This window comes from Acomys russatus, chromosome 17, assembly GCF_903995435.1.
Source record: "Acomys russatus chromosome 17, mAcoRus1.1, whole genome shotgun sequence".
NCBI classification, from domain to species: domain Eukaryota; kingdom Metazoa; phylum Chordata; class Mammalia; order Rodentia; family Muridae; genus Acomys; species Acomys russatus.
In genome coordinates, this window is record NC_067153.1 from 48308947 (window position 1) to 48332845 (window position 23899).

The following is a 23899-nucleotide window of genomic DNA, read 5'->3' on the forward strand; positions in this document are numbered from 1 at the left end:
GATTGTGTCCTTTGATTCAGAAAATAGGTTAATTTAGTATATACAACTTATCTATTTTTTTATTGGTGGGTGTTTCAATTCTGTATCTGATAATCTGCTGTCAAATCGAAAGACATGAGACTTCTCTCCAGTCATGTTTGCTGTTAAGAATGGTAAGGAGGGCTGGAGAGATGGCTCATTGGTCAAGAGAACTGACTGCTCTTCCAGAGGACCGGAGTCCAATTTCTTGCACCCACATGGAGCTCACAACTGTAACTCCAAGATCTGACACCCACAGACATACACGCAGGCAGCAGAGAGTGATGGGTGACGCTTGTCAATGAGGGAATGAGCCAAAACTGAGCTGTGAGTGCCTGAGGCTGGCCAGGTGGAGGATGGCTACTTCGAACTTGCAAGTGAGGCAGGCGTGGTGATGCACACCTTTAATCCCAGCACTCGGGAGGCAGAGGCAGGTGGATCGCTATGAGTTTGAGGCCAGCCTGGTCTACAAAGTGAGTCGAGGACAGCCAAGGCTAACACAGAGAGACCCTGTCTCAAAAAACCAAAAATCAAAACAAAACAACAACAGCAAAAACAAAACCAAAAAGGAACTTGCAAGTGATAGCCTGGCTTCCCAGCTTGGTGGGACTGGTAGGTAATGCTGAGAATACCAAGCAAGAAGGTTGAAAGTTCAAGGTCCACCTCAGCTACAAAGCTAATCTAAGACCAGCCTGGGCAATTTAGTGAGATCCTAATTCAAAGCAGGGTCAGGGAGGGGTTGGGCAGGGGTGGTACCTCAGTGGTACAGCTCTCCACTAAGACACCTGAGGCTCCAGGCACTGACACAGGGCTCCCAGTCTCCTCAGGACCTCTGGCCCAGTGCAGGAGGCCTGGGCCAAGAGAGGCTGGACCGGGGACACCCATGCCATCGAATGTGCAAGAACAACACTGAAACTCAAACCTTAGCTGGGCACCTCTACTCAGCTGGGGTTCAGGAGCAGGGACTGCAGCTGCCAGGCTAGTTCTGAGCACCCCAGCTGGGGAATGCCGCCAGGGCGCCCAGGTGTGTCCTCTCATCTCCCTCAGGGACCACCTATTCCTCCTGCTCTACCAACACCTACACCCACACCTCCCACACCCACTCCGGATTTCAGGGGGCGGGCAGGTCTGGTCCCTGAGCTGCAAAAGTACTGCTCAAGCCACCAATGAGCGATCCCGGTACAGCCGCCTCCCTCGCCCCGCCCCCTTCAGAAATCAATAGCAGCCTTACTTCCTGGAAGGCCTCAGGGACTTCCAAGAGCCTTCACTGGAATCCTCGCTTCTGCAAACCAAAGCCATAATCATGTCGCTGCGAGACTGCCAGGTATGCGCACCCCTTGAGCTCTGTCCCTCTTGTAAAGGGAGCTGGCCCTGTGAAGAGGAGTGGGGGGGGGGGTCAAACATGCAGGTCACCCTGAGTCAGGCAAAGAACCTAGTCCAGAGAGCTCTCTGCATCTGCTGTGCATCTGCTGCCAAGGGTGGGGGGATCCCGAATTGGTTCCCAGTTAAGGGCAAAGGTGGAAGCTTGTGCAGTGGGCTTGGCTTCAGGAAGCCGTTCATTTGTAGCCAGCCAGGGTGGGGACCTTGAACCCATTTTTTTATAGAAGGAAAATAAAGGTCCCAGCAGCCTGTGGGTTTGCCACAGCCACCTGATTGCTAAGTCCTGGAAGGTGCAGCCTTTTTGCTTGCCATGAAAGGGCATGCCTACACCCATGAGAGACCTGAGCACTGTGCATCCTGTGTCAGGTCACAGAGAGCAGCCACTGTAATCTGAAGGTTCTCCAACTGTAGGTTTGGTCCGACTCCTCCCATGTAGTGAGAAAGGAGCTGCTAGGTGTTGGCAGGTAGTGCATACCTAGCTAGGCAGGTGACAAGCTTTCAAGTTACACTTTGGGACACTAACCTCCTCCACCTGGGGCCAGGCTTCCCACCACTCCTGGTAATGCCCCCTCACCCACCCTATGTGCTGTCTGCCTTATGGATGACACTTGGACTCATCTCCGTTGGGCCTCTCAGGTACTTTACAGAGTGGTAACCAAGGGTTGGGCGCACATCCAAGTCAAATCCCTGTGTTCCTCCCCTGGTGTGTAGGCCTGGAAGGATGCCGGCCTCCCACTCTCAACCACAAGCAATGAGGCCTGCAAGCTGTTTGATGCCACCTTGACCCAGGTATGACGGCCAAGAGACGCGTGGTCCTCCGTGAAGGGTTCTGAGGAGAGCTTTCTACTGGTGAATGGTCTGTAAACCCCTCTGCAGTGAAGACTGCCCTTTGCCACAGAACTCCAACAACATGGGACGTGTCTCTGCCAGCCCTGGGAGCCCTGTCCCGATGGTCCCCAGTTCCAGTGTGGACAGCAGTGGAGACAGGTGTCCCACTGTGGCCTGTTGAGGGTTCACTGTGGGCTCTGCCAGGAAAAGCATAGGGTCCTGTCCTGAGGCTCCCCTCATGTTAGCTGGACCAAGAATTTCCATCCATTCCCACCCGAGCCATACCAGGGAAGCTTCCTGTAGTTTGAGGACTTGGGGGACTTATGGGAGAGGGAACAGGGTCTCAGAAAAAAGGTCCAAGCAGCCTTTTTTAAAATCCAGGTCAGAGAATGGGATTGAAGTGAAGTGACGTGGGTCCAATGATCTAAGGTCATCCAATAGGTCAGAGGCAGGCACCTTGGTCTGAAGATGCAGATAGAAAGCAAAAGCTGGCCTTTCCATCTTCCAGCCTTTGCATCTTTAAGTGTAATAACACCAGCTGTGGTCGTTGTGTTAGTTTGGGTTCCACAATGTAGGCTAAACTGGCCTGCACCCTACAGCAGCCTTCTGACTCCATCTCTGGGATTATGGTGTGAGCCGTCACACCAGGCTCACTGTGGTCATTTTTGGAGAAATGAAGCAAGAGATGTGTGAGTGACTCCAGGGACCCTTCTAGTGCTGAAAAGGGGGACCAGCAGCACCCGATATCTTGGGACGGACCCACTTTTCCACAGTTCTTTGCTGGCAGTGAGCATCCCTACCCCTAGGGGGCGTCATCCAATCCTGTGTACTTAATCTCTTCCTAAAAGGCCAACTAAGTTATACCGTTTTTTAATTATGGCCCGGAAACACTCACTGTTCTACAAAGAAAAATAACTCAGGTCTGGGACCCCTTTGATAGTAGACCTTGTGTGAGATCTCGAGTTTGCTCACCAGCACTCCTGACCCAACAAAATCCGAGTTTAGATATATTCACTGATAGGATCGAAGGGCCACAAAGACAGAAATTGTCCTGCATTTCTCATTCCAGTATGTGAAGTGGACCAATGACAAGAGTCTTGGTGGCATCGAGGGCTGCCTGTCAAAGCTCAAGGCAGCGGATCCAAACTTCGGTGAGTAAAGCTCCCTGACTGTAGGGACTCACTTGTCACTTGGCTGGGAGGGCACACTGGAGGCAGTGGCTGGGTTGAGACTTGCACAGAGGGGGCCATTGACAGTTACCTTTCTGTTGGAACAACAGCTGCTCCTATGAGGATGCCATTTCTATAGAAGGCTCTAGATCAGTGGTTCTCAACCTTCCTAATTCTACAACCCTTTAGTACAGTTTCACATATGTTTTCCAACTATAAAATTATTCTGTTACTGCTTCATAATGTACTTTTGCTACTGTTCCAATCATAATGTAAATCTCTCATATGCTCCCTGTGAAAGGATCACTGGACCCCTAGGGGGGCCGTGACCCACAAGTTGAGAATTGTTACTCTAGATCTTTCCTCTATTGTCAGTTTGACATAAGCCACCACCAACTCTGCTTCTTAGGTGAGGAAACTGAGGGTCACTGGGAGTGAGACACATACTGCAGTCTAGGTGGCTCCCAAGCCCAGAATCCTAGAACACAGAGATGGCTCCTGAAACCTTTGTCTGGGATTTAGGAATTTGAGACATCTCCAGAGCCACTAGCGCTGTGTGGAAATGGAGCCCCTGTGTGTCTTGGGATGGGGGAGGTCAGTCCAGTCCGCTGCAGAGTCCCCCATGGGTGGCCCCTGTGTGGGGTGAGGATCCTGGGACTTGAGGAGAGTTAGGGACACTGTTATCACCTGCAGCAGTGTAGCCAAGCTAAAGCCAAGGCCCTGCTCTTGCCCTGGCAAGGACAGAATGAGGAGATCCTCAAGAGAAAAGCAGGGCCAACCATATGCTGCCATAGGGACAGCTAGTGCTCAGAGTGGACTCAGGCTGTGGGCGGGGTCTGATACTTAAAGTAGTAGGCATCTTAGTATTATGGTTCTTTTTTGCAGGCTAGTGTCAATGATTTAGTTCTTCACACCAGAGGGTACCATATCTCTCTCAAGATGGGGCTGGGGAGCATGGGTAGGGCCTGAGTCCTTACACCTTCAGGAAGGACTACCCACCCCACCATCCTGTGTGAGAGCAGCCGATAGGATCAGAGTGTGGGCCCCAGGGATTTGTTGACTCAGTTCCCTGAACAGCATTCACTGAGCATCCCAGGAGGCCTGGGCTGGCTGTAGCAATAATACCAGCCTATGAACCAGTTCACAGCTTCTGCCAGGTTCCTGAGGGCACAGGGAAATACTTCAGACCACGGGGTTCAACGAAAGCCCAGTTAAAAGCAACCTCGGTTACTTGAGCAGTGCTGCAGCATCCACTGCCCCATGAAGCCTCGACAGCAAGCCCGTACCCAGCCTGGCTCACACTTCGTGGGGTGTGGGGCTGGGCTAGGCTGAGTGACCAACTGTCTTCCAATCTTCTCTCAGCCATGGGCCATGCCATCTCTAACGGCCTTGTGCTCATTGGCACGGGAAGCTCCGTGAAGCTGGACAAAAACCTGGACCAGGCTGTGAAGACGATGGTGGAGGTTTCCCGAACCCAGACCCTGACGCCTCGGGAGCAGCTGCACGTGTCTGCTGTGGAGATGTTTGCTGAGGGGTGAGGGGCCTCCCTGGGGTGGGGGTTGGGATCCCAAGCCTGTGCAAGGTGATGCCGCAGAGCTTGAGGGAGCTTCTCAGCAGTCCATCTCTCTGCCCCAAAATGAATGCTGAATGAAGAAGTATTTCCTCCCCACTTCACATTGCAGGACTCTTTAGTTTTGTGGCATGTGCATAATACAAATGCACAACTATACTATTTTATATATCTCATGTTTATTACTGTATTAATGTTTGTGTGCAGGGCTGTGTTATGGCGTGTGTACCCATGCCTGTGCTTGTGAGTTATGCAGGTGCCCTTGTGCTCAGAGGCCAAAGAAAGATGTCATGTGTCCCATCCTGTCATTCTTCATCTTAATTCCTTGAGACAAGGTCTCTCGCTGGACCTAGAGCTCACAATCTTTCAGCTAGGCTGGTGGCTAGCAAGCCTCAGCCATCCCCCTTTCATGGCTGCGCCCAGCACTGGGCTTACAGGCCTATGCCCATGGCTGAGGCTTACTCAGGTGCTGGGGATTTGAACTCAGGTCCTCGTGCTTATAGAGCAAGAACTTGTATCCATGGGCCATCTCCCCAGCCCCAGAGACAATGGCTTCAAAGCAGCTCATGCAGATAGGGACACAGGATGGCTTCCTACTCCCTTGTGGATGTGGACTTCATGTTCTGTGTGTTCTTGGCTTCCAGGAACTTGCCCAAGGCCTGTGATCGCTGGGAACTGATTCTCCGGGACCACCCGACAGACATGTTGGCCCTGAAGTTTTCGCACAGAACCTACTTTTTACTGGGTAACCATGAGGAGATGCGGGATTCCGTGGCTCGGGTTTACCCCTTTTGGACCCCTAGCATCCCCTTTAGCAGGTACATGCCGTTAAGAAGCCATATCATTTCATCCTTCTCCATCCTAAAAGCACAGAAACTCTATTGGCTTCAGCCTAAAGCTAATGAGACTTCTTCCGCTAATCTAAAAGGCTTCCTTTCCTTGATTTGATCTTCATCCCATCCTGTGAACAAGGTAGTACCATTGTGTATCAGTCAGATAGGATTCCTTTTGTTACAGTAACAAACATCCCCAAGATTATAATCTCTAAGCTCAATTACCATTCATCATGTCCATCATTAGATTTAGATTTATTAATTTTTAACATAGGATATGATTCAGTTACACAGCTTGGCCTCAATTTCATGGCAATCTCATGCCTTATTCTCTTTGGTGTTGGGATTACAGGTGTGTGTCTCCAGGCCAGGTTATTCCATGTTCATCTGTATAGTGCCAGGAGGTCTGTGGCCACATCCTTCTCTCTCCCAAGCTGGTTAGTGCACTGACCTCTGGATATGCCAGTCACCACAAGGGAAAGGAGCACTCTCCAGAGAGTAGCATCAGGCACATTCAGAACCTGCAGGGCAGTGTGACAGGCTGCAAAGTCCCACCGAAGTCAACGCAATTTCCTCTTTGTATCTAAAGGCAGCTGGAAGGCAGAATGTCTTTCTTTCTCTTTCCATGATTTTTTCTGATTGAAATAGGCCTACTCATATTGTAGGGAATCTTCTTGTCTCCAAGTCTACTGATTAAAAAGTTAATCACGCCTGATGATTCAAGCATCTGTGTGGTGACCCTTAGAATGGTGCTTGACCACAGGTCCAGGTACCATGGCTCAGCCAAATTGATGATTAAACAACTCACGAGCTACTAATACCTGACCTACAGTAAGCCCTTGGCAAATATTTTTCAAAGCCAACTATAAACCACTGTTCTCAAGGAAAAGCTGCTATGTACCCCTGTGCTGGACAGTAAAGGTGACACCCGAGTCTCAGACACCAGCATCTTTCCTCACTCAGTCCCATAGGGACACAGGATAAAACTTCTCTGTCAATTGTGACTGACAGCCTCGGGATTCAGTGCTTGGGTGACTGATGAGAATGCAAGTATGAAGTCATTCCCAGCATGTGGTCCAGAGTGGAGGGTGATGTGGGCAAACAACCCCCTGGAATCTGGCTGTAGGGAGTGGTGCGGCAATCAGTGGGTGTTCCCTGGCTGCATGAAAGATGGTGCACAGTGCAACCAAAGCCTGAGCTACCCATAACACCAGACTTCCCAAGAAGGAGGTCTCTAGACCAGTGGTTTCAATCTATGGGTAGAGACCCCTTCAGAGGTCAAATGATCCCCCCCCCCCCAAGGATCTTCTAAGACCATTGAAAAACACAGACAACATAGCAAAATTAGTTATGAAGTAGCAATGAAAATGCCTTTATGGTTGGGGGTGGTGGTCACTTCAATGTAAGGAACTGTATTAAAGGGTCCTACAGCATTAGGAAGTCTGAGAAACTTCCTAATGAGCATCAGGGAAAGATCAAAACTACTGTTCTCTGGCTTGGGACAAGGAATTGTTTCAGTGCTGCCACCTGCTGGTGGCTCGCAGCAATGCACATTTTTCTGGCTCCCTGATGGCCTGAGCAGAATCAGGGTATCAACAAGTCCTCTTTCCTTGACACCAGCTCTACAGGGCCCGCTCACAAAATGGACAACAGTGATCAGTTTGCCGCCCACTGCATGGTACCTCGGTTCCACCTGGGAACCCTCTATGTATGAACACAGTCACATACAAGCCCTGGGTGTGAGGACTCTGGCCGATCCTGCTGGGGGACTCATCTCTCCTTGTCATCTTCCTGGGTACTGAAGTCTTTTCTCTGTGTTCAGCTATGTGAAAGGCATCTATGCTTTTGGACTGATGGAAACCAACTTCTATGACAGAGCAGAAAAGCTTGCCAAAGAGGTGAGTGGGCCCTTCTCAAGGTGTGAGGCCCTTCAGGGTGTGGCTCCTCATATGCTGACCAAGCCACCCTGCCTTCCCTCATCGGGGTGTTTCATGGATCAGGAGGGGCTGGTATTAGGGGAAGGAGTGGCCTGTCTGTCACTCCTTTAATCTCCCCCAAGGTCCCTGGAGCAGAGAAGGCAGAGAGGCTCAGGGAGGTGGTGGCTCCTGCTCTCAGGCGTCACCAGAGTGATGGCTCAGTGCTTCTCTGAGTCCCAGTTGGCTCCAGAGCCACAGGGCTAGGCAGACTGGCTCACTACAGGAGAGCCATGCAAACCTTGGTTCTTCCTCCTTGAATCTCTTACCATTCCACCAGGTCTGGCCTTGCCTGTGGCTTGAGGTGGGTGGAGACTTCAAACAGGTTTCCTAGGTCAGGGCCTGATCATGTGATGCTCTTTCTGCCTGAGTGGAGGGGTTTAACCTGCCCTCAAGCTTGTGTCTTAGCCCTCACTCATCACTGGGGTGCCCTCAATGGGAGGGGTGGAGCCAGTATGAAACCTTCTGGGGGCCTCAGCTTCGGGCCCGGTGTTCTTTTTTTCTGGTTGGATGTGCTTGCTAGCCTGGAGCTCTGGGATACACCTATAGGCCTGGCCCCAGGGTCGAGGGACAGACCTGGGTGCAAGGTGGCACAAGGCTCTTGAAGTCCTTCTCTGCCACTCTTGTCCTTTCAAGAGTAGAAACGAAGGTGCAAGGAGCCACTGCCGTGCGTGGAGAGTGACATATGCTTTTTAGACCAGGCTCACAACTGGCACTTTGCCCATGCCTGTTTCTGCCAATGGTCTCTGCCCACCCTGTTAAGCAATGTAGTGCCCAAACTACACCAGAGCTGAAGCTCAGAGAGAGGCTAGGCAGAGCCCTCCAATGGTGATAAAGCTCAGGGGTCAGATCCTCACCTGGCCAACCTGTCAAGATGGCTGTCCTCTCAAAAGCCTGGACTACATCCTAGCTTCCCTGCATCCCTGCTGTGACTCCGCACCCAGGCATTGCCCAATTGGGTCTCAAGTGCTGCCCCTCCTCATGGCAGTTCCCTCAGGGTCTCTGAAGGTAGCCTGAATCAGACTCAGTCCAGATTCAGGGATCAAGAGAATGGGGTTTTATTGTTGTTTCTTTAGCTCTGGGTCGGACCTAAGGGCTCCAGGTAGCTCCTTGGCCACCTAAGCTGTATGATCAAGGTAGCCAGATACCCCATTCATAACTAAGCTATAGAAATGCTGCTCTGGTTGGGGGAGATACATGGGCATGTGGAGGGCCCAGGGCAACAATTGAAGGAGCTCTGAGTGGCACTGTGACAAGCTGACTACAAAGAAAGATGGTCGAAGATGTAGTCTCAAGTCTTTCAACAAAGAAGATATGGCAAAATATTGCCCCCGACAACTGATTCTTCTTGTCCCTTGCTCCAGCTCTCCTGGTGCTATAGGCCCCACTGACCTTAGCCTCAGATCCCATAGACAGTTGCTAGACGTGAAGGCACTCAGATTTCCACAAGGTGGACAGCACCAGGCTCCACTGGACTACAGGGACTTCACCAGGTGACAGCAAGCCCAGCAGGTCAATCTCAGGTGTGAGGGGCAGGAGAGTTGTGAGGAACAGGCAGAGTTGGAGTCTTCCAGGAAACCTCACAAGACTCCAGTTGTGTGAGGATGCTGGTCAGCCCTATAGACAGAAAGATCAAGGCTGAGTTGTATTTCTCAACCCCCTGTGTAAAAGCAGCATGGTTGGGGGGGTCCCTAAGTGGGTGCCGGTGCCCAGCATGCTCAGGATGCACTCTGCAATGTCCCCAGATGCCCTGGTACACAGAACATCTGTCCCAAGGCCATGCAGACATGATGTGTGACCCCTGTCTTCTCACATAGAGTGGACAAGAGTGTGGAAGCTGAGGGACAGGAGCAGGAAGGCAGAGACTGCTGGGGCATGTTGCCAAACCCTTACAGCAGGTGCCAGGCTAGTGCTGAGGCACTTGCACTTCCAGACTCCAGGGAGAGCAAGTCTAAGGGACCCATGATTTGGTGTGGGGCAATGAATAAGCCAGTGATGGGGTTGCAGTGAGCCCCAGTTTACTGCTTTGAGCTCAGGAAACATGAAGTCACCTGGTGAACAGATGGACAAGGAGGTGAGAGCTGTTCATGTGTCCCTCTGCCTCACTGCAGAGCTCAGGGTTCATGTAGATTTTGTCACTAACAAGTGTTGCTAGAACCAGTTGCTTCTCCCTCAGGAAGCCACCTGTGTAACCATCCCCTGAGTGTAAGTGGGAAGGGCAGCCTCCTGTCATTCACCACCAGAGATTGTAACAGTCTACACTGTTCTCAAAGCCCTGAAAGGAAGGGAGCCCCAAAGGCCATCATGAGAAACTGAGGCACAGAGCTCCTGGGTAGCATATTGCAGATGACTCAAATGTGCTCAGGAAGCAAATCCTGGCCTCATTGAGCCTCAGTTTCCTCATCTGTGAGACTGGCAGACATGCCCTCCTCGGCAGCCTGCTATGGTGGGTAAGACACACATTGGTACCCCCTAGACAACAAGGAAATGAAGCTGGTGCTGGGCCCTGAGTTAGAGCCCAGTTCCCACCCTTGCTGTTGCTGGGTCCAGGCCACCAGGCTAATCCCTGTTTTCTTTGTCTTCCCATCTCTTACCTCCTGTAGGCTTTATCTATTGAGCCCACAGATGCCTGGTCAGTGCACACTATGGCCCATATACATGAGATGAGAGCAGAGGTCAAAGACGGGATGGAGTTCATGCAGCGCACAGAAGGCCACTGGAAGGTATGAACTGAGTTGTTGCTGGTCCTCTGCTGGGCCACCTAGTCTGACACCAGGAATTCCCCCAAGGCTTGCTGGGTGGGACCTACAGGTGAGGCTTAGCTCCCTGGGAGCTTAGGTTCAGCTTGGAGACATCCCTGACAGCCAAACATCCCCAGGGAGCCCCCCTAGCACCGCAACATCTACCAGGGTTTTAGAAGTGACTACAATTGAGGTCTTCCTGAGGTATTTTGCTGTGAGAAGAATGTGTCCAAAGGTGCTGGGTAAATTAGACCCTAGTTAGTTTGCACATGCTCAGGACCCTGAGTTGCCTGTGCTTCTGCTGCTGCCAGCAGGAAACACATGGTGCAGTGGGTGGGACTAAGGCAGGCTCATTGGGTGATGGCCCACTGGCTAGCCAATGGGGCCTATGGAGGTCATAGCTCTAGTGCTCACCCTGAGCCATGTTGCAGTTAATTTATAAGTATGGCCTAATAATATTTATTATTAACCCTATAATTATTATTATAGTGGTATTTTATAACCCACTAGCAATCAATGAAACACAGACACCTTTTATATATTTTTTTAAATCTTTAATTAACCTGGGGCAGGGCAGATATTAATCCCCTAAACTACCTTCCACGTTGGGGCAGGTATCCTATGTCCTGGCCCAATCCCATGCCATATGCTTCTAATAATTTCTATTGCATGTAGAATCTCAAACACTTGTTAATGCTGTTCATCAGGTCCAAACCGTCCATCCACACTGGCCATGTGCTTCTTCCTCCACCTAACCCATAGCGCTGGCCTCCTTTCTCCTCCTCTCCTCCTCTGGTGTCCTCCCATCTCTTCCAGTCTCTTTCCCAAAGGCCCATGATCCTTTGCTATGCCTCTCCCATTTGCACTGCCCAGGTGTGATGGCTTTTTATTGTTCCAACAGGAATAAGTCCTTAGGCAAGGTTACAAACATTTTGGGGCATGTGAGCCTCCTCATTTGGGCAGTGAGCACACCAGCCTCCTCCACTTTCCATGGCGTGAGCACTCTGTGGCCTCACTGTCCCTATTCCCTATTCCCAATACTACTCATCCCTGATCCTGACTGGCTGCTGTCATATCCTCATTGCCCACTATCTATGGGGGCCCTTCTTCCTCTGTGTGGTCCTGTTTTCTCTGGCATGTGGCCTGGCCACTGGTCCACGTGTCCTTGCTGCCCTTCCTTCTGTACCACAGCAGGCTGTAAGGGCACCACAGCTAGGGCAGTAAGCCCTTTCCTGTGCCTGGCACTGAGAAGAGATGCTCAGTGTTTCAGAGAGGAGGCAGGTCATGGTCATCACCAGCATCCCTCTGAGCAGTTCCCTGGGCAAGGAAGGACTGTGATTGACAGGCAGGCTAATTCCCAGCATCTCCAGGCATGGATAACAGGTAGGTGTATGAACATGCAGCCCATTCTAAAGGTGTCCAGACTCCAGGGTCTGGAAAATATTTGGGGGGTACAAAGAGCCTAAAGAAGAGAAGCTACTTTTTCTGGGGCTTCCCAGGCAGATGCTGGAAGGTTCTATGGGTAGGGAGAAGCACCTGCGTGGGGAGCACTAGTTGGCATCTAGCTGGCCTGGCTTCTCTCCTTTACATTGTTCCCCCAACACACACACCCCACCTCTGCTTATGTGTTTGTGTATCTTTGTGTTTGTCCATGTACAAGTGCACCTGTAGGTTGGTGCAAGTGCACAGGTATATGTATACATGTGGAAGACACACTGTGATTTCTCAGGTGCCATCCACCTGTGTTTGTGAGCAGGACCTTTCCCTAGCACCTGCAGCTTACTGATTAGGCAAGACTGGCTGGCCAGAAAACCTCAAGGATCCTCATGTGATAACAGTCTTACATCATCATGTCATGCTGTGAGCTGGGTACAGGGAGTCACACTCAGGTCTTCGTGCTTACATAGCAAGCATTGTACCAAGTGAGCATCTGCCCAGCCCAACTTTGAACTTCTGAACCTCTGTGTCCACCTCCCTGGTGCCAGGATCACAGGTGTGGTCCTCCATACCCAGCTTACTCTATGTTCGGCATTGAACCCAGGGGTTCGTGCGATATACCAACCACACTGTAGACCAAGCCCACAGGTGCTCAGCTGTTCTTTCATTCTTTCTGCAGGACTCCAATATGCTGGCTAGCCATATCTATTGGCACTGGGCCCTGTACTTGATTGAAAAGGTAGGTTGCTTGTTTCTATGGGTTGTCTCACCCACTGCAGATGTCCAGTGAAGAGGTGGTTCCCAGTTGCCCGCTCTGTTTGACTTCCATGTAGCACCTTTGTGTGTTGGTACAAATGGTGTCTTAGTTAGGGCTTCTATTGCTGTGATGTATCTCGATAGCCAAAAGCAAGCTGGGGAGGAAAGGGTTTACTTGACCTACATCTCCACATTGTAGTCATCACTGAAGGAAGGCAGGACAGGAACTCAAACAGGGCAGGAAGGAACCTGGAGGCAGGAACTGATGCAGTGGCCATGGAGGAGTGCTGCTTCCTGGCTTCCTCCCCATGGCTTACTCAGCCTGCTTTCTTATAGACCCTAAGACCAGCAGCCCAGGCATGGCTCCACCCACAATTGTCAGGGCCCTCCCCATCAATCATTAATTGAGATAATGCCTTACAGGCTTGCCTTCAGCTTGGTTATGGAGGCATTTCTTCTTCTTCTTCTTCTTCTTCTTCTTCTTCTTCTTCTTCTTCTTCTTCTTCTTCTTCTTCTTCTTCTTCTTCTTCTTCTTCTTTAAAATTCTGTTGCTTTTTTTAAAAAGATTTATTTACTTACAATTATGTATACAGTGCTGCCTGCATGTACATTTGCAGACCAGAAGAATGCATCAGATCACATTATAAATGGTTGTGAGCCACTATGTGGCTGCTGGGAATTGAACTCAGGACCTCCAGAAGAACAGTCAGTGCCCTTAACCTCTGAGCCATCTCTCCAGCCCATGGAGGCATTTTCTTAATTGAGGTTCCCTCCCCCTCTCAGATGACTTTAGCTTGTGTCAAGTTAACATCAACCTCTCCAGCACAGATGGTGTCTGAAGCAATACAGCATTCATACTGCAAGAGCTTGGCAGGCTGCACTCCTCAAAGATATCTTTCACTCTTGGGAAACAGGCTTAGTTACTTTTCTATTGCTGTGATAAAACCCTGAGACCAAAGCAACTTGCAAAGGAAAGGGTTCATTCAGCTTACGGTTCCAAGGCAAAAGAGTCTCCATCTTGATGGCGAGGCATGGCAGCAAGCAGCACACATAGCTGCAGGAACTGGGTGCTGAGAGCTCACCTCATCTAAGCACAAAGCAGCATGAACCGAGGAGAGCAGGGTGAGGCCTTAAGCTCTCAAAGCCCATTTCTAGTGCCACACTTCCTCCAGCAAGGCTGCACCTCCTAAGCCTGTACAAACAGTGCCACCAATTGGGGAACAAGTATTCACACATCTGAGCCCATGGGGGACACTCTCATCTATACCACCATAGTGGGGTTGGAACAGTTCTGGGGAACACAGAGAGAGTCTTAGATTGGAACTACAGCACCAGAAATTCTTCTACGATGAGAGAGGGATGAGGAGAGATGATGGGGACTGGCAGCATCCCACTCCTCAGGATACTTCTCCCAGCTGTTACCATAGAGAGAGATATGGGGGCTCCTAGCTCAACTTCTCCTCCCTCCACACTGGGCTACCACTGAGCCCTGCCCATCTCGTTTACTGGGGGCCTTGGTCAGCTCTTCCTAGTGTGTTTCCAAGCATCGCTTTTTGACTTCTCCAGATGTTACTCATAGCAATGTCACCTTTGCAGGGGGAATATGAGGCCGCGCTAACCATCTATGACAGCCATGTAAGTACATTCTCATCCTTTATGGCATGTTGCTACAGTCTGCCTGTGACTCTCGTAGCCTCCGGGCCTTCTCCTAGCTTGTTGGTGTTGTCCTAGCCAGAGCTAATAGTGGTGGAATGCACCAAGTTCTCAGATAAGACTTTGTGGGAAGCCAGTAGTAGTGGCGCACGCCTTTAATCCCAGCACTCGGGAGGCAGAGGCAAGGTGGATCGCTGTGAGTTTGAGGCCAGCCTGGTCTACAAAGTGAGTCCAGGACAGCCAAGGCTACACAGAGAAATCCTGTCTTTAAAAAATGAAAAAAGAAATAAAAGACTTTGTGGGACTGGCTGTTGTCAAGAGCCACATCCTGACTGTGTGTCGTGGAGTCTCTGCTGACTCGTGGTGTTCTAGAAAGGCCGGTCTAAGGGCATCTCTGACTGTTTCTGTCCTTTCAAATGGCTCTCCTCCTCCTCCTCCTCCTCCTCCTCCTCCTCCTCCTCCTCCTCCTCCTCCTTCTCCTCCTCCTCTTCCTCCTCCTTGTCCTCTTCCTCCTCCTCCTCTTCCTCCTCCTCTCCCTCTTCCTTCCTTCCCTCCCTCCCTCTCTCCCTTCTTCCTTCCTTCCTTCCTTTGAGACAAAGTTTTCTGTGTAACAATCCTGGGATATTCTCTGTGAACCACATTGGCCTTGAAATCACAGATATCCACCTGGCTCTGCCTCCTCAGTTCTGGGGTTAAAGGTATGTGCCACCACCACCACCCAGCTAGATGTTTTGTTTTGTTGTTGTTTTGGTTTCTCTGTGTAGCCTTGACTGTCCTGGACTCACTTTGTAAACCAGGCTGGCCTCGAACTCCCAGAGATCTGCCTGCCTCTGCCTCCCAAGGGCTGGGATTAAAGGTGTGGTATTCTTAACAAGGCAATACGTCTGTCCATAAGAGGGTTTGTATTGGTTTGGATTTTTGTTCATTAATTTTTAACTTGAAGTCAGAGGTAGGGCATTGGAGAAATGCCTCAATAGTTAAAAGCACTGGCTGCTCTTCCAGAGGACCCAGGTTAATTTCCCAACACCCACATGGCAGCTCATAACTGCCTGTAACTTCTATTCCTGAGTACCTGGCACCATCAAACCAACATGCAGACAGAATACCAACACACATAAAAATAAATATTAAAAAGTCAGAGGCAGGTGTGATATGCACACCTTTCATCCCAGCACTCAGGAGGCCGAGGCAGATGGATCTCTGTGAGTTCACTGCCAGCCTGGACTGCATTGTGAGTTCTAGGACATCCAGAGCTACATCGTGAGACCTTGTCTCAAAAAAAAATTCGCATTTATTTATTGCATATATTTATACATGACATGACATGTATGTGAAAGTCAGAGAACAACTTGCAGAAGTCTGTTTTCCTTCTACTATGTGAGTTCCAGTGATCAAAACAGCCTTGGCCTCACCAGTGCCTTTACTGAACTATATGGCCAGTGGTATGTGCATATAACTATATGTGTTTTAATTTTTTAAAGATTTATGTATTTTATTTGTATATATATGCGTGCTGGGAATTGAACCTTGAACCTTGTACTTTGGAACAACAGTTTGTGATCTTAAACCATGGCCCATCTTCCATCTTCTAGCCCCACATATATTTGGTGCCTGCAGAGGTCAGAAGAGAGAGCCTATAGATGGTTGTGAGGTACCATGTGAGTGCTGGAAAATTGAACCCAGAGCCTCTGGAAGAGCAGCCAGTGCTCTTAACCATTGAACCATCTTGAGTGACTCCTGTTTGTTTTTATTGTTAACAAAATCTATGCTATAAAAATGAATCTACTTATGGTGGCACAGACCTGAAACCCTAGCTGCTCAGGAGGCTGGGCAGGAGGATTAAATTTCATAGTCTGTCTGGACTATGAAGAGAGGTCAAGCCTAGCTTTGGAAGTATAGTGAGACCCTGTCTCAGTGTGGTGGCGCACACCTGTAATCCCAGAACTGTGGAGGCAGAGGCTGGCGGATTGCTGTGAGTTTGAGGACAGCGAAGATAACTCAGAGAAACCCTGTCTCAAAAAAAAAACAAAAACAAAACAAAACAAAAAACAAAAAAAAACAGTTTTCAAAACATGCCTAGGGATGTCAGTGTTAGAGGACTTGCTTAGCATGCATGGGATCCTAATGTCACATGAAAAAGAAAGAAAAAAAAAAAGAAAAAAGAAAAGTTGTGGGGCTAGAAGATGGAAGATGGGCCATGGTTTAAGATCACTAACTATTGTTCCAAAGTACAAGGTTCAAGGTTCAATTCCCAGCACTCATACCATAGATTAAAACTCTCTGTAACTCCAGTTCCAGGGGACCAGATGCCCACTTCTGTCCTCTGTGGGCACAGGGCACACATATGGCACATAGACATACATGCGGGCAAAGCACTCATACAGGCGAAATAATGATGAGGATAAATTGTGTGGCATTGCAGCCTTAGCATATTGAGCTGTTGGGCCCCATTGTGCTAGCCAACTCTAGAACCTTCCCATCTCTCTAAACTTACCCTCTCAGCCCCTGGGCATTCTTTGAAAGGAAAAGCTCCCCACTGAGGTCTTAGGAATGAAATCTTGGCACAGGATGCTCATGATGTGGGGGTCAGACCACCAAACACCTGGCAGCCGAGGGTCTCTTGGAGGAGTCCTTCTGTCACGATCAGCTTCTTAGACAGAAGATGAGGTGACATGAACTGTGTGCTCTGAGGTGTACATAGGTCTCCTAGTGAGCAAAGTTGAATCTAAACCAGGCAAGACCTGAGTCTCATGGCAGAGCAACGTTAGGCACAGGGTGAGAGAGTGGCAGTTGACAGAGCCAGGACTAAGCCTGGGCACACAGTGGAGTGGGCGTCTGTGTGTGTGTGTGTGTGTGTGTGTGTGTGTGTGTGTGTGTGTGTGTGCCCCTCATGCATTCTGGCACTCACAGCTGCATGATCTCTTACTGAGTGTTGTGGTACTGCACTTTATCTTAATCAGAAGGCTGAGAAGTGAAGGTGGTGGTGGTCCTGATGTCTGGGGTGCTGGGGATGATGCTTAGAGCTTTTGTTTGCTGAGGGCTTTCTCTGTGCAGGCCACACTCACGGCTCATCAGAACTCTGGCTGTTCCCATAGTATAAAAAGAACTTTTATTCTCCTGGCTCTATTTTTGTCTGGGAGACTTACTGCCTCCTCCTGCTAACCCAGGCCTAGTCCTGGAAGCTTCTAGCCTCCATACAATCTAACGTAGACCTAGAATGTTTTCAGCCTCTGAGACTTACTACTGAATAAGCTCACCCTTTCTTGTTCTGAGCTCTGGGATGGCTGGTTCAACTCAGCTGTTCTGGCTCAAATTCTTCTCCCAGCTGACTTATTTAATCTGGCTTCTCTCTTGGTCCAGAGTTGCTCTGCTTGGCCTCAGACTAACTCAGCAATCTGCTCTAGTCTTCTGGCTCCTTCTCATTTTCTGGCTGGTTCCATCTTCATCTGAGTTCTCTTATAGTTTTGATTGTGAGCCTAGCCTTTAACAGCTGAACCATTGCTCCCGCCCCACCTTTCTCTCTACAACCCATCTCTTTATTACTGTCCGGGTTAAAAAACAAAACAAAACAAAACAAAAAATGAAAACTGCCCCTTATCTCTGTAAAACTGCCTCTTAAATAGCTTCCCTCTCCTCTCTCTTTTTTGTGACAGTTGGCCATATCCTATTCTGTCAAATCTTCTCTGATTCATTGTCAACTTTTCTGCCTCTCAATTAGACATCACTTTCCAACATGGGTGCTTCCTTCTACAAACTAACTTTTCCTTCATTTGGCATTAAAGGCATGTGTCAGCATGTCTGGACCTAAGCTTTTCTTTACCTGATACTTGCTCTATACCAGGCTGACCTTGAACTCGGATCTGTTTGCCTCTGTCTCCTGGATGAAAGGCCTGTTTATATTCCAACTGGATTACACAGACCTAGAAGATCTTGTCAGAACTGCCATGTTCTAAATTCACATTCCTTTATACCATGGCCCTGTCATTATTTGGGCCCCTGAGCCTGGTCTCCCACGGCCCTTGCCTTCCAGATCCTTCCCAGCCTGCAGGCCAGTGGTTCCATGGTGGATGTGCTGAACAGCTGTTCCATGCTCTACCGTCTTCAGATGGAAGGTACCTGTGTCTCTTCCCTCTCCCTACACAAGGAGAGAAAGTGTGGTTGCCGGTCCTGAGGGTGAGGCGTTGGGATGAAGGAGGCTGGCTGCATCTCTGCATGGCAGCTGATGCCGCTGTCTCCTTGCCAGTCCCAGGCCACTGACCTACCATCTACTGCCCTTTATTCTAGTCTCCACCCCTCCCTGGTGTGGTAGCCTGAGGCAGGGAACCTTGGCAAAGCCGTATGCTAACTGGCATGTCTTTCAGGGCACAAGTGGTACCTGGCTACTGGCTGGTGCCTCTTGGTGAGAATTTCCCAACTCTGACATTGCAGAGGCTTCTCCACCTGCCACGCCAGGCTACATGGTCACCCTGACTGGCCTGGCTTCTTGTCCAGGTTGGAGGTCCAGATGATGCTCCACAGAAGTGTGAGGGATGAGGTGGGGTACACAGTGAACAACAGGCTGGAAAGGCTTCTCATTCCCTCATTGTTGTGAATCAAGGATCATTGTTCAGTTTTTAAATTTTTTATGTATGTATGTATGTATGTATGTATGTATTTGTTTCTTAATGTCTGAGTGTTCTTTCTGCATATACACCTGCCTGCCAGAAGAGGGCACTATATCCCTTTATATGGTCCTTAGTCACCCTGTGGTTGTTGGGAATTGAACTCAGCACTTCTAGAAGAACAATTAGTGCTCTTAACCACCCAGCCACCTCTCCACAGGTACTAGGCTTGAGATTACCACAGGGAACATTTAAACATGTTCTGGGCGTCTATCAAGGCGTAGGAGTAGCTTGATAGCCGGTGACACTTTTTCAAATCTGCTTTTACCTCATGGGTTTGTGGTGTTTCCCGCCACACAAGGAGAGCATAGGCCTTGGTGGCCCTACTTACTACCATCCCATCTTTCTCCAACACCCCAATCCTGGCCTCTTACTGGGACAAGATTGGATGGGCTTCTGAGTGATGTGGGTTCAGAAGAAACAAGTGTAAGACACACTGCTGCCTCACACTTTTCTTTGTCCCCAGGGGTGTCTATTGGCCAACGGTGGCAGGCTGTTCTACCTGTGACCAAGAAGCATACCCGAGACCACGTCCTTCTCTTCAATGATGCTCACTTGCTGATGGCCTCCCTGGGTGCACAGGACCTCCAGACCACACAGGAGCTGATGACCACTCTGCAGGAGGCCAGCAAGTATGTGAGGCCCTGAGACCATGAGGTTTGGACCCAGATAACAGGGTGATTGCCTGCAAGGGCTGAGCCAAGGCCTGCTAGGGTGAGGTCCTGCTGGTGAGCATAGCTTTGAGGAAACCCATGCTTCTAGGTGGGTATTCCCAGGTGGGCATGCTTCGCCATAGCTGTCTGAACCCCAGGGGTCTTGTGGGTGTCCTTGGGACATCCAGCTACCTCTTTCTTTCTTTTTCTTTCTTTCTTTCTTTCTTTTTTTTTTTTTTTTTTTTTTTTTTTTTTTTGAGACAAGGTTTCCTGGACAGTGCTTTGTAGACCAGGCTGGCCTCGAACTCATACCGATCCACCTGGCTCTGCCTCCCGAGGGCTGCTTAGCTACTTCTTTGCTCTTAGCCTCAGATTCTTTGTCTGCTGGAAACAAAGCCCTCTGGGCTGACAAGGGCAGCCTGAGAGCACAGGTTCTTGCAGACACATTCTCTGGTGGCCATGGCTGTGGGTGCCTAGTCTTTACCTGGCATTGTCCTTAGTCCTGACATCTCTGTGCTGTTATACCACTTTCCAGATGAGCAAACTGAGGCTGGGGACAGGAGCCTCTCCCTACATTGGCAGAGGTCTGTGTCTCCTGTCCCCAGGAGAGTGGCATCAGGAAGCTGTGAGAGGCCCTAACTTTGGGTCTCTCCACCCAGGAAGACTTTGTGGAGGTGAATACTGAGCTTTGGTCTTGGTGACAGGTCCCCAGGGGAGAACTGCCAGCACAAGTTGGCACAAGATGTGGGGCTGCCCCTGTGCCAGGCCCTTGTGGAAGCTGAGAACGGGAACCCTGACCGAGTCTTGGAACTTCTCTTGCCAATCCGCTACCGAATTGTCAAGATTGGGGGCAGCACCGCCCAGGTGAGCCAGCTGAGTGAAGGGACCCAGAGGCTGCAGTGCTGGACCAGCAGCCAGGTGTCTCCTGTGTGGTCCTTACTCATGGGGTAGGAACACTCTTGTTGAAGCTGGCACCAAGGTGTGCTGTGGAGGGTGGGGTTTGTCTCAGTGTTCCCTTTGGGATGGGAGCCCATCCCTGGTCCACGCTGCAGGGGCCTAACTTGCATAATTGCCATCATAGAGAGACATCTTCAACCAGCTGCTGATTCATGCGGCCATCAACTGCACATCCAGCGTCCATAAGAATGTGGCCCGGTGAGCACTTTGCCCTTCCTACAGCCAGGCATGGGCGGGTCCCCTGCACATGATCTCCCTGTGCGTGCACCTGCCTTGACATGTGTGCTCCTGCTTTTGGGGTTAGGAAAGCAGGAAGCAAACTGAGAATTTGGTTCTCTTTCATTAGCAGGCTCAGCTTGACAAAGGGACCAGCTAGTTCTAATCTCTCTTTTTGGGAAGGGGTGTTGAGACAGAGTTTGTCTATGAAGCCCTGGCTCTCCTGGATCTTGTTCTGTAGACCAGGCTGGCCTCAAACTCAGAGATCTGCCTACCTCTGCCTCCCAATTGCTGGGAGTAATGCTGTATGCCACCACTACCCAGCCACCATCACACTTTTACCCAGCCTCCTGCCTTCCAGGCCATCTCTACATTGTAGCCATGTGGAAATATACAGACAGTCAGTACACCTGCTCTCAGGTCCTTGCATGTCTGTGCCCTCTTCCTGCGATCCCCTGTCTCCTTTTTTCGTCTGCTCATTAGGCCTCAGCTTACAGGCTCTTACTGACCTGTGCTAACTGTGGACACCTGTGCTAACTGTGGACACAGTGCACAGTGGGTGGGTATGGGCCTTGTCCTTGTGGAACCTCTGAAAAAACCAGTTTGTCACATGGACATCTGAACAGTTACGTGGTTGTGGTCAGGAGGAAAGGATGATGGTGGAGCTGGTGAGGGAGTGGAGGACCATGGGAGTATCCCATAGAGTGTGGAGAGGAAACTAAATGTCAAATGCACTTAGCCAGTGGGCCTGGTTAGGAGAGAAAGCTGAAACCTAGAAGCTGGGGGGTGTCTGGAGAGACGGTAAAGGAATTCCTCCAGCCCATACCCATTATATTCCCTCTTCCTCAACACACACCCTGCCAAGGAGAGAGCTCCTGGGTCCTTGCCTTGTGAGAAGAGGTCAAGGCAGGTGCCCTGGCCAGTGTGGGCCAGACCCCCGCAGTGCAGGTGATGGCTGGGAACGCTTGAGATACTCTGAACTCAGAAATGCCATGGACACATATCCATGATTTTATCACCCTATGTCCATATGTAAAAAGCCACAGGTGCTGCTATATTGGCTGAGCCCCTCGGGGACCTGCTAGGTGTTGAGGGCTCTGTGGACAGAAGAGCTGTCTGGGGTTCAGCACCCAGATTCTGGGGTGCAGTGTGGCCCATGCTGAAGCTGAGGCCACACAGCTCAAGTCCTACCCAGGGGAAAGGAGATAGTGCAAGCAGAGAGAGGGGGCACAGCTGCCTGGGAGGACCCTGCAGGAGTGGGGCACGCCTTCCAAGTGCTTGCCTCCTTGTGCAGCCCACCCTCTTTGGCAGGCAAAATCCCTCTGCTGTGGTTTGGGATGGTTTGAGTGTGGCCTTGGCTCCATGGCTTGGCCCTGTGTTCCCAAGTTTGGAAGTGTTGAGAGGGGAAGAGAGTGGAGAAAAGAGAACTCCTCCTGGAGGGTGGTCATGAGGCCTCATCCTCAGACGTTAGAGTAGTTCTCCAGGGACCCTAGTGAGTGCTGTCCAATGAAGAATTTTTCTTAAGATTTATTTATTGACTTATTATATATACTGATGGTGCGCTGCCTTGCTTGTACTGCATGCCAGAAGGGGGCATTAGATCACATTATAGATGGTTGTCAATCACCATGTTGTTGCTGGGAATTGAACTCAGGACCTCTGGAAGATCAGGCAGTGCTCTTAACTGATGAGCCATCTCTCCAGCCCTGAAAGATGTTTTAAAGCAAAGCCACCTGCTTGGGGTGTTCTGCATGCAGTCATTTGCCTTTCTGCTTTTCTTCCTTGTTCACCCACCCAAGCAGCCTGCTTTGAAGCCACATAGGGCCTAGATCTTGGACATTCAGTCTATGAAACATAGGTAAATAAAACTTTTAGTTTGCACCAGGCGTGGTGGCGCACACTTTTAATTCCAGCACTTGGGAGGCGGAAGCAGGCGGATCCTGTGAGTTCAAGGCCAGCCTGGTCTACAAAGTGAGTCTAGGACAGCCAAGACTACACAGAGAAACCCTGTGTCAAAAAAAATCTTTTAATTTGACAAAGTACACAGCCTCATATGACTTATTTTAGCAGCAGAAAGAAGACTGATACACTTCTACCCTGGCTGTGGGGTTGTCCCCTCCCTGTGTACCAAGCCCCAAACCCTTAATATCACTCACCCCTCACAGACCCACCATTGTTAAATGTGTCTATCTTAAGCTCCTAGGGCCATTATCAAACCAACACAGACATGGTGGTTCAGACACCACTCACTGGTCTTGTTATTCTGGAAGCTGAACTGTCCTGCATCAGGGTCCAGCAGGGATGTTTCTGGTGCACTCCTGGCCCTGGCTCAGAGCTATTGCTGCATGTTGCTTCTCCTGAGACTCAGGAAGCAGATTCTCCTCTGTTTCTCACAGGGACACTGATGCCTCTGTAAGGGTCCTCTCCCTAAGTCATGCTGAGGACCAAGGTGGCAGCAAGCAGCAGCATTCATCCACAGCAGGGCTCTGCTCAGAGGGATCCTGTTCTTGCTTCCTTTAAACTAAGGCTTTCCTAGACCTGTTCTTTCCCTTGCTTCTTCTGGGGGAGTCTGACATGTGGCTCCCTGTGTCTCTTGTCCCTCTCATCCTCAGCATAGACTGTGACAGGAGCATGGGCTGTGAGGTCTTGAGCCATGGCTTCCCCTAAGACAGACGAAGCCACAGTGAGAGCCTACACTGGAGTCCTCATCTCTGCTGCTTATCTCTAATGTAGACTCAAAGTACTGTAAGCTGGCTGTACCCATTCTGCTCCTTCCAGTCATATTCTCACATCCTTCTAGAGGGTTCTATAACAAACCCTCTGTGTGTTTCCACAGGAACCTTCTGATGGAGCGTGATGCTCTGAGACCCAACTCACCCCTGACTGAGAGGCTCATCCGCAAGGCAACCGCTGTCCATCTCATGTAGTGACCAAGGCTGGGTCCTTGGCCTACAGCCCAGCTCTGACCTCCTGGCTCTCGGTCGTTGTCTGGTTGGGTTATGGTTAGGAAATAGCTGGGCATCCTTGGCGGAGGATAAGGTTAAGTCCTGAGCA

At 50.2% G+C, this 23899-nt stretch overlaps 1 protein-coding gene and 1 long non-coding RNA gene across 2 annotated transcripts in view; both read left to right on the forward strand.

Moving 5' to 3' along the window:
- LOC127201527 (uncharacterized) overlaps positions 1 to 23899 on the forward strand; it is a 59228-nt gene that overhangs the window by 6340 nt on the left and 28989 nt on the right. The gene's annotated exons all lie outside the window — the stretch shown is intronic.
- LOC127201523 (tetratricopeptide repeat protein 38-like) lies at positions 1193 to 23897 on the forward strand. The gene is made up of 14 exons (XM_051160149.1): positions 1193 to 1342; positions 2110 to 2187; positions 3296 to 3377; positions 4758 to 4929; positions 5610 to 5783; positions 7621 to 7696; positions 10375 to 10494; positions 12629 to 12688; positions 14302 to 14340; positions 18389 to 18470; positions 19486 to 19651; positions 20377 to 20536; positions 20754 to 20827; positions 23682 to 23897. The coding sequence occupies exons 1-14, from the start codon at positions 1322 to 1324 to the stop codon at positions 23770 to 23772; spliced, it is 1395 nt and encodes a 464-aa protein (XP_051016106.1). The 5' UTR covers positions 1193 to 1321; the 3' UTR covers positions 23773 to 23897.

What these genes read in the sequence shown, in the direction of transcription:
- LOC127201523 (XM_051160149.1), top strand. Translation starts at nt 1,322, where the DNA reads ATGTCGCTGCGAGACTGCCAG. An exon ending in TTGATGCCACCTTGACCCAG is followed by an intron (nt 2,188 to 3,295) that starts GTATGACGGCCA and finishes TTCTCATTCCAG; the next exon opens with TATGTGAAGTGGACCAATGA. An exon ending in GCACAGAAGGCCACTGGAAG is followed by an intron (nt 10,495 to 12,628) that starts GTATGAACTGAG and finishes TTCTTTCTGCAG; the next exon opens with GACTCCAATATGCTGGCTAG.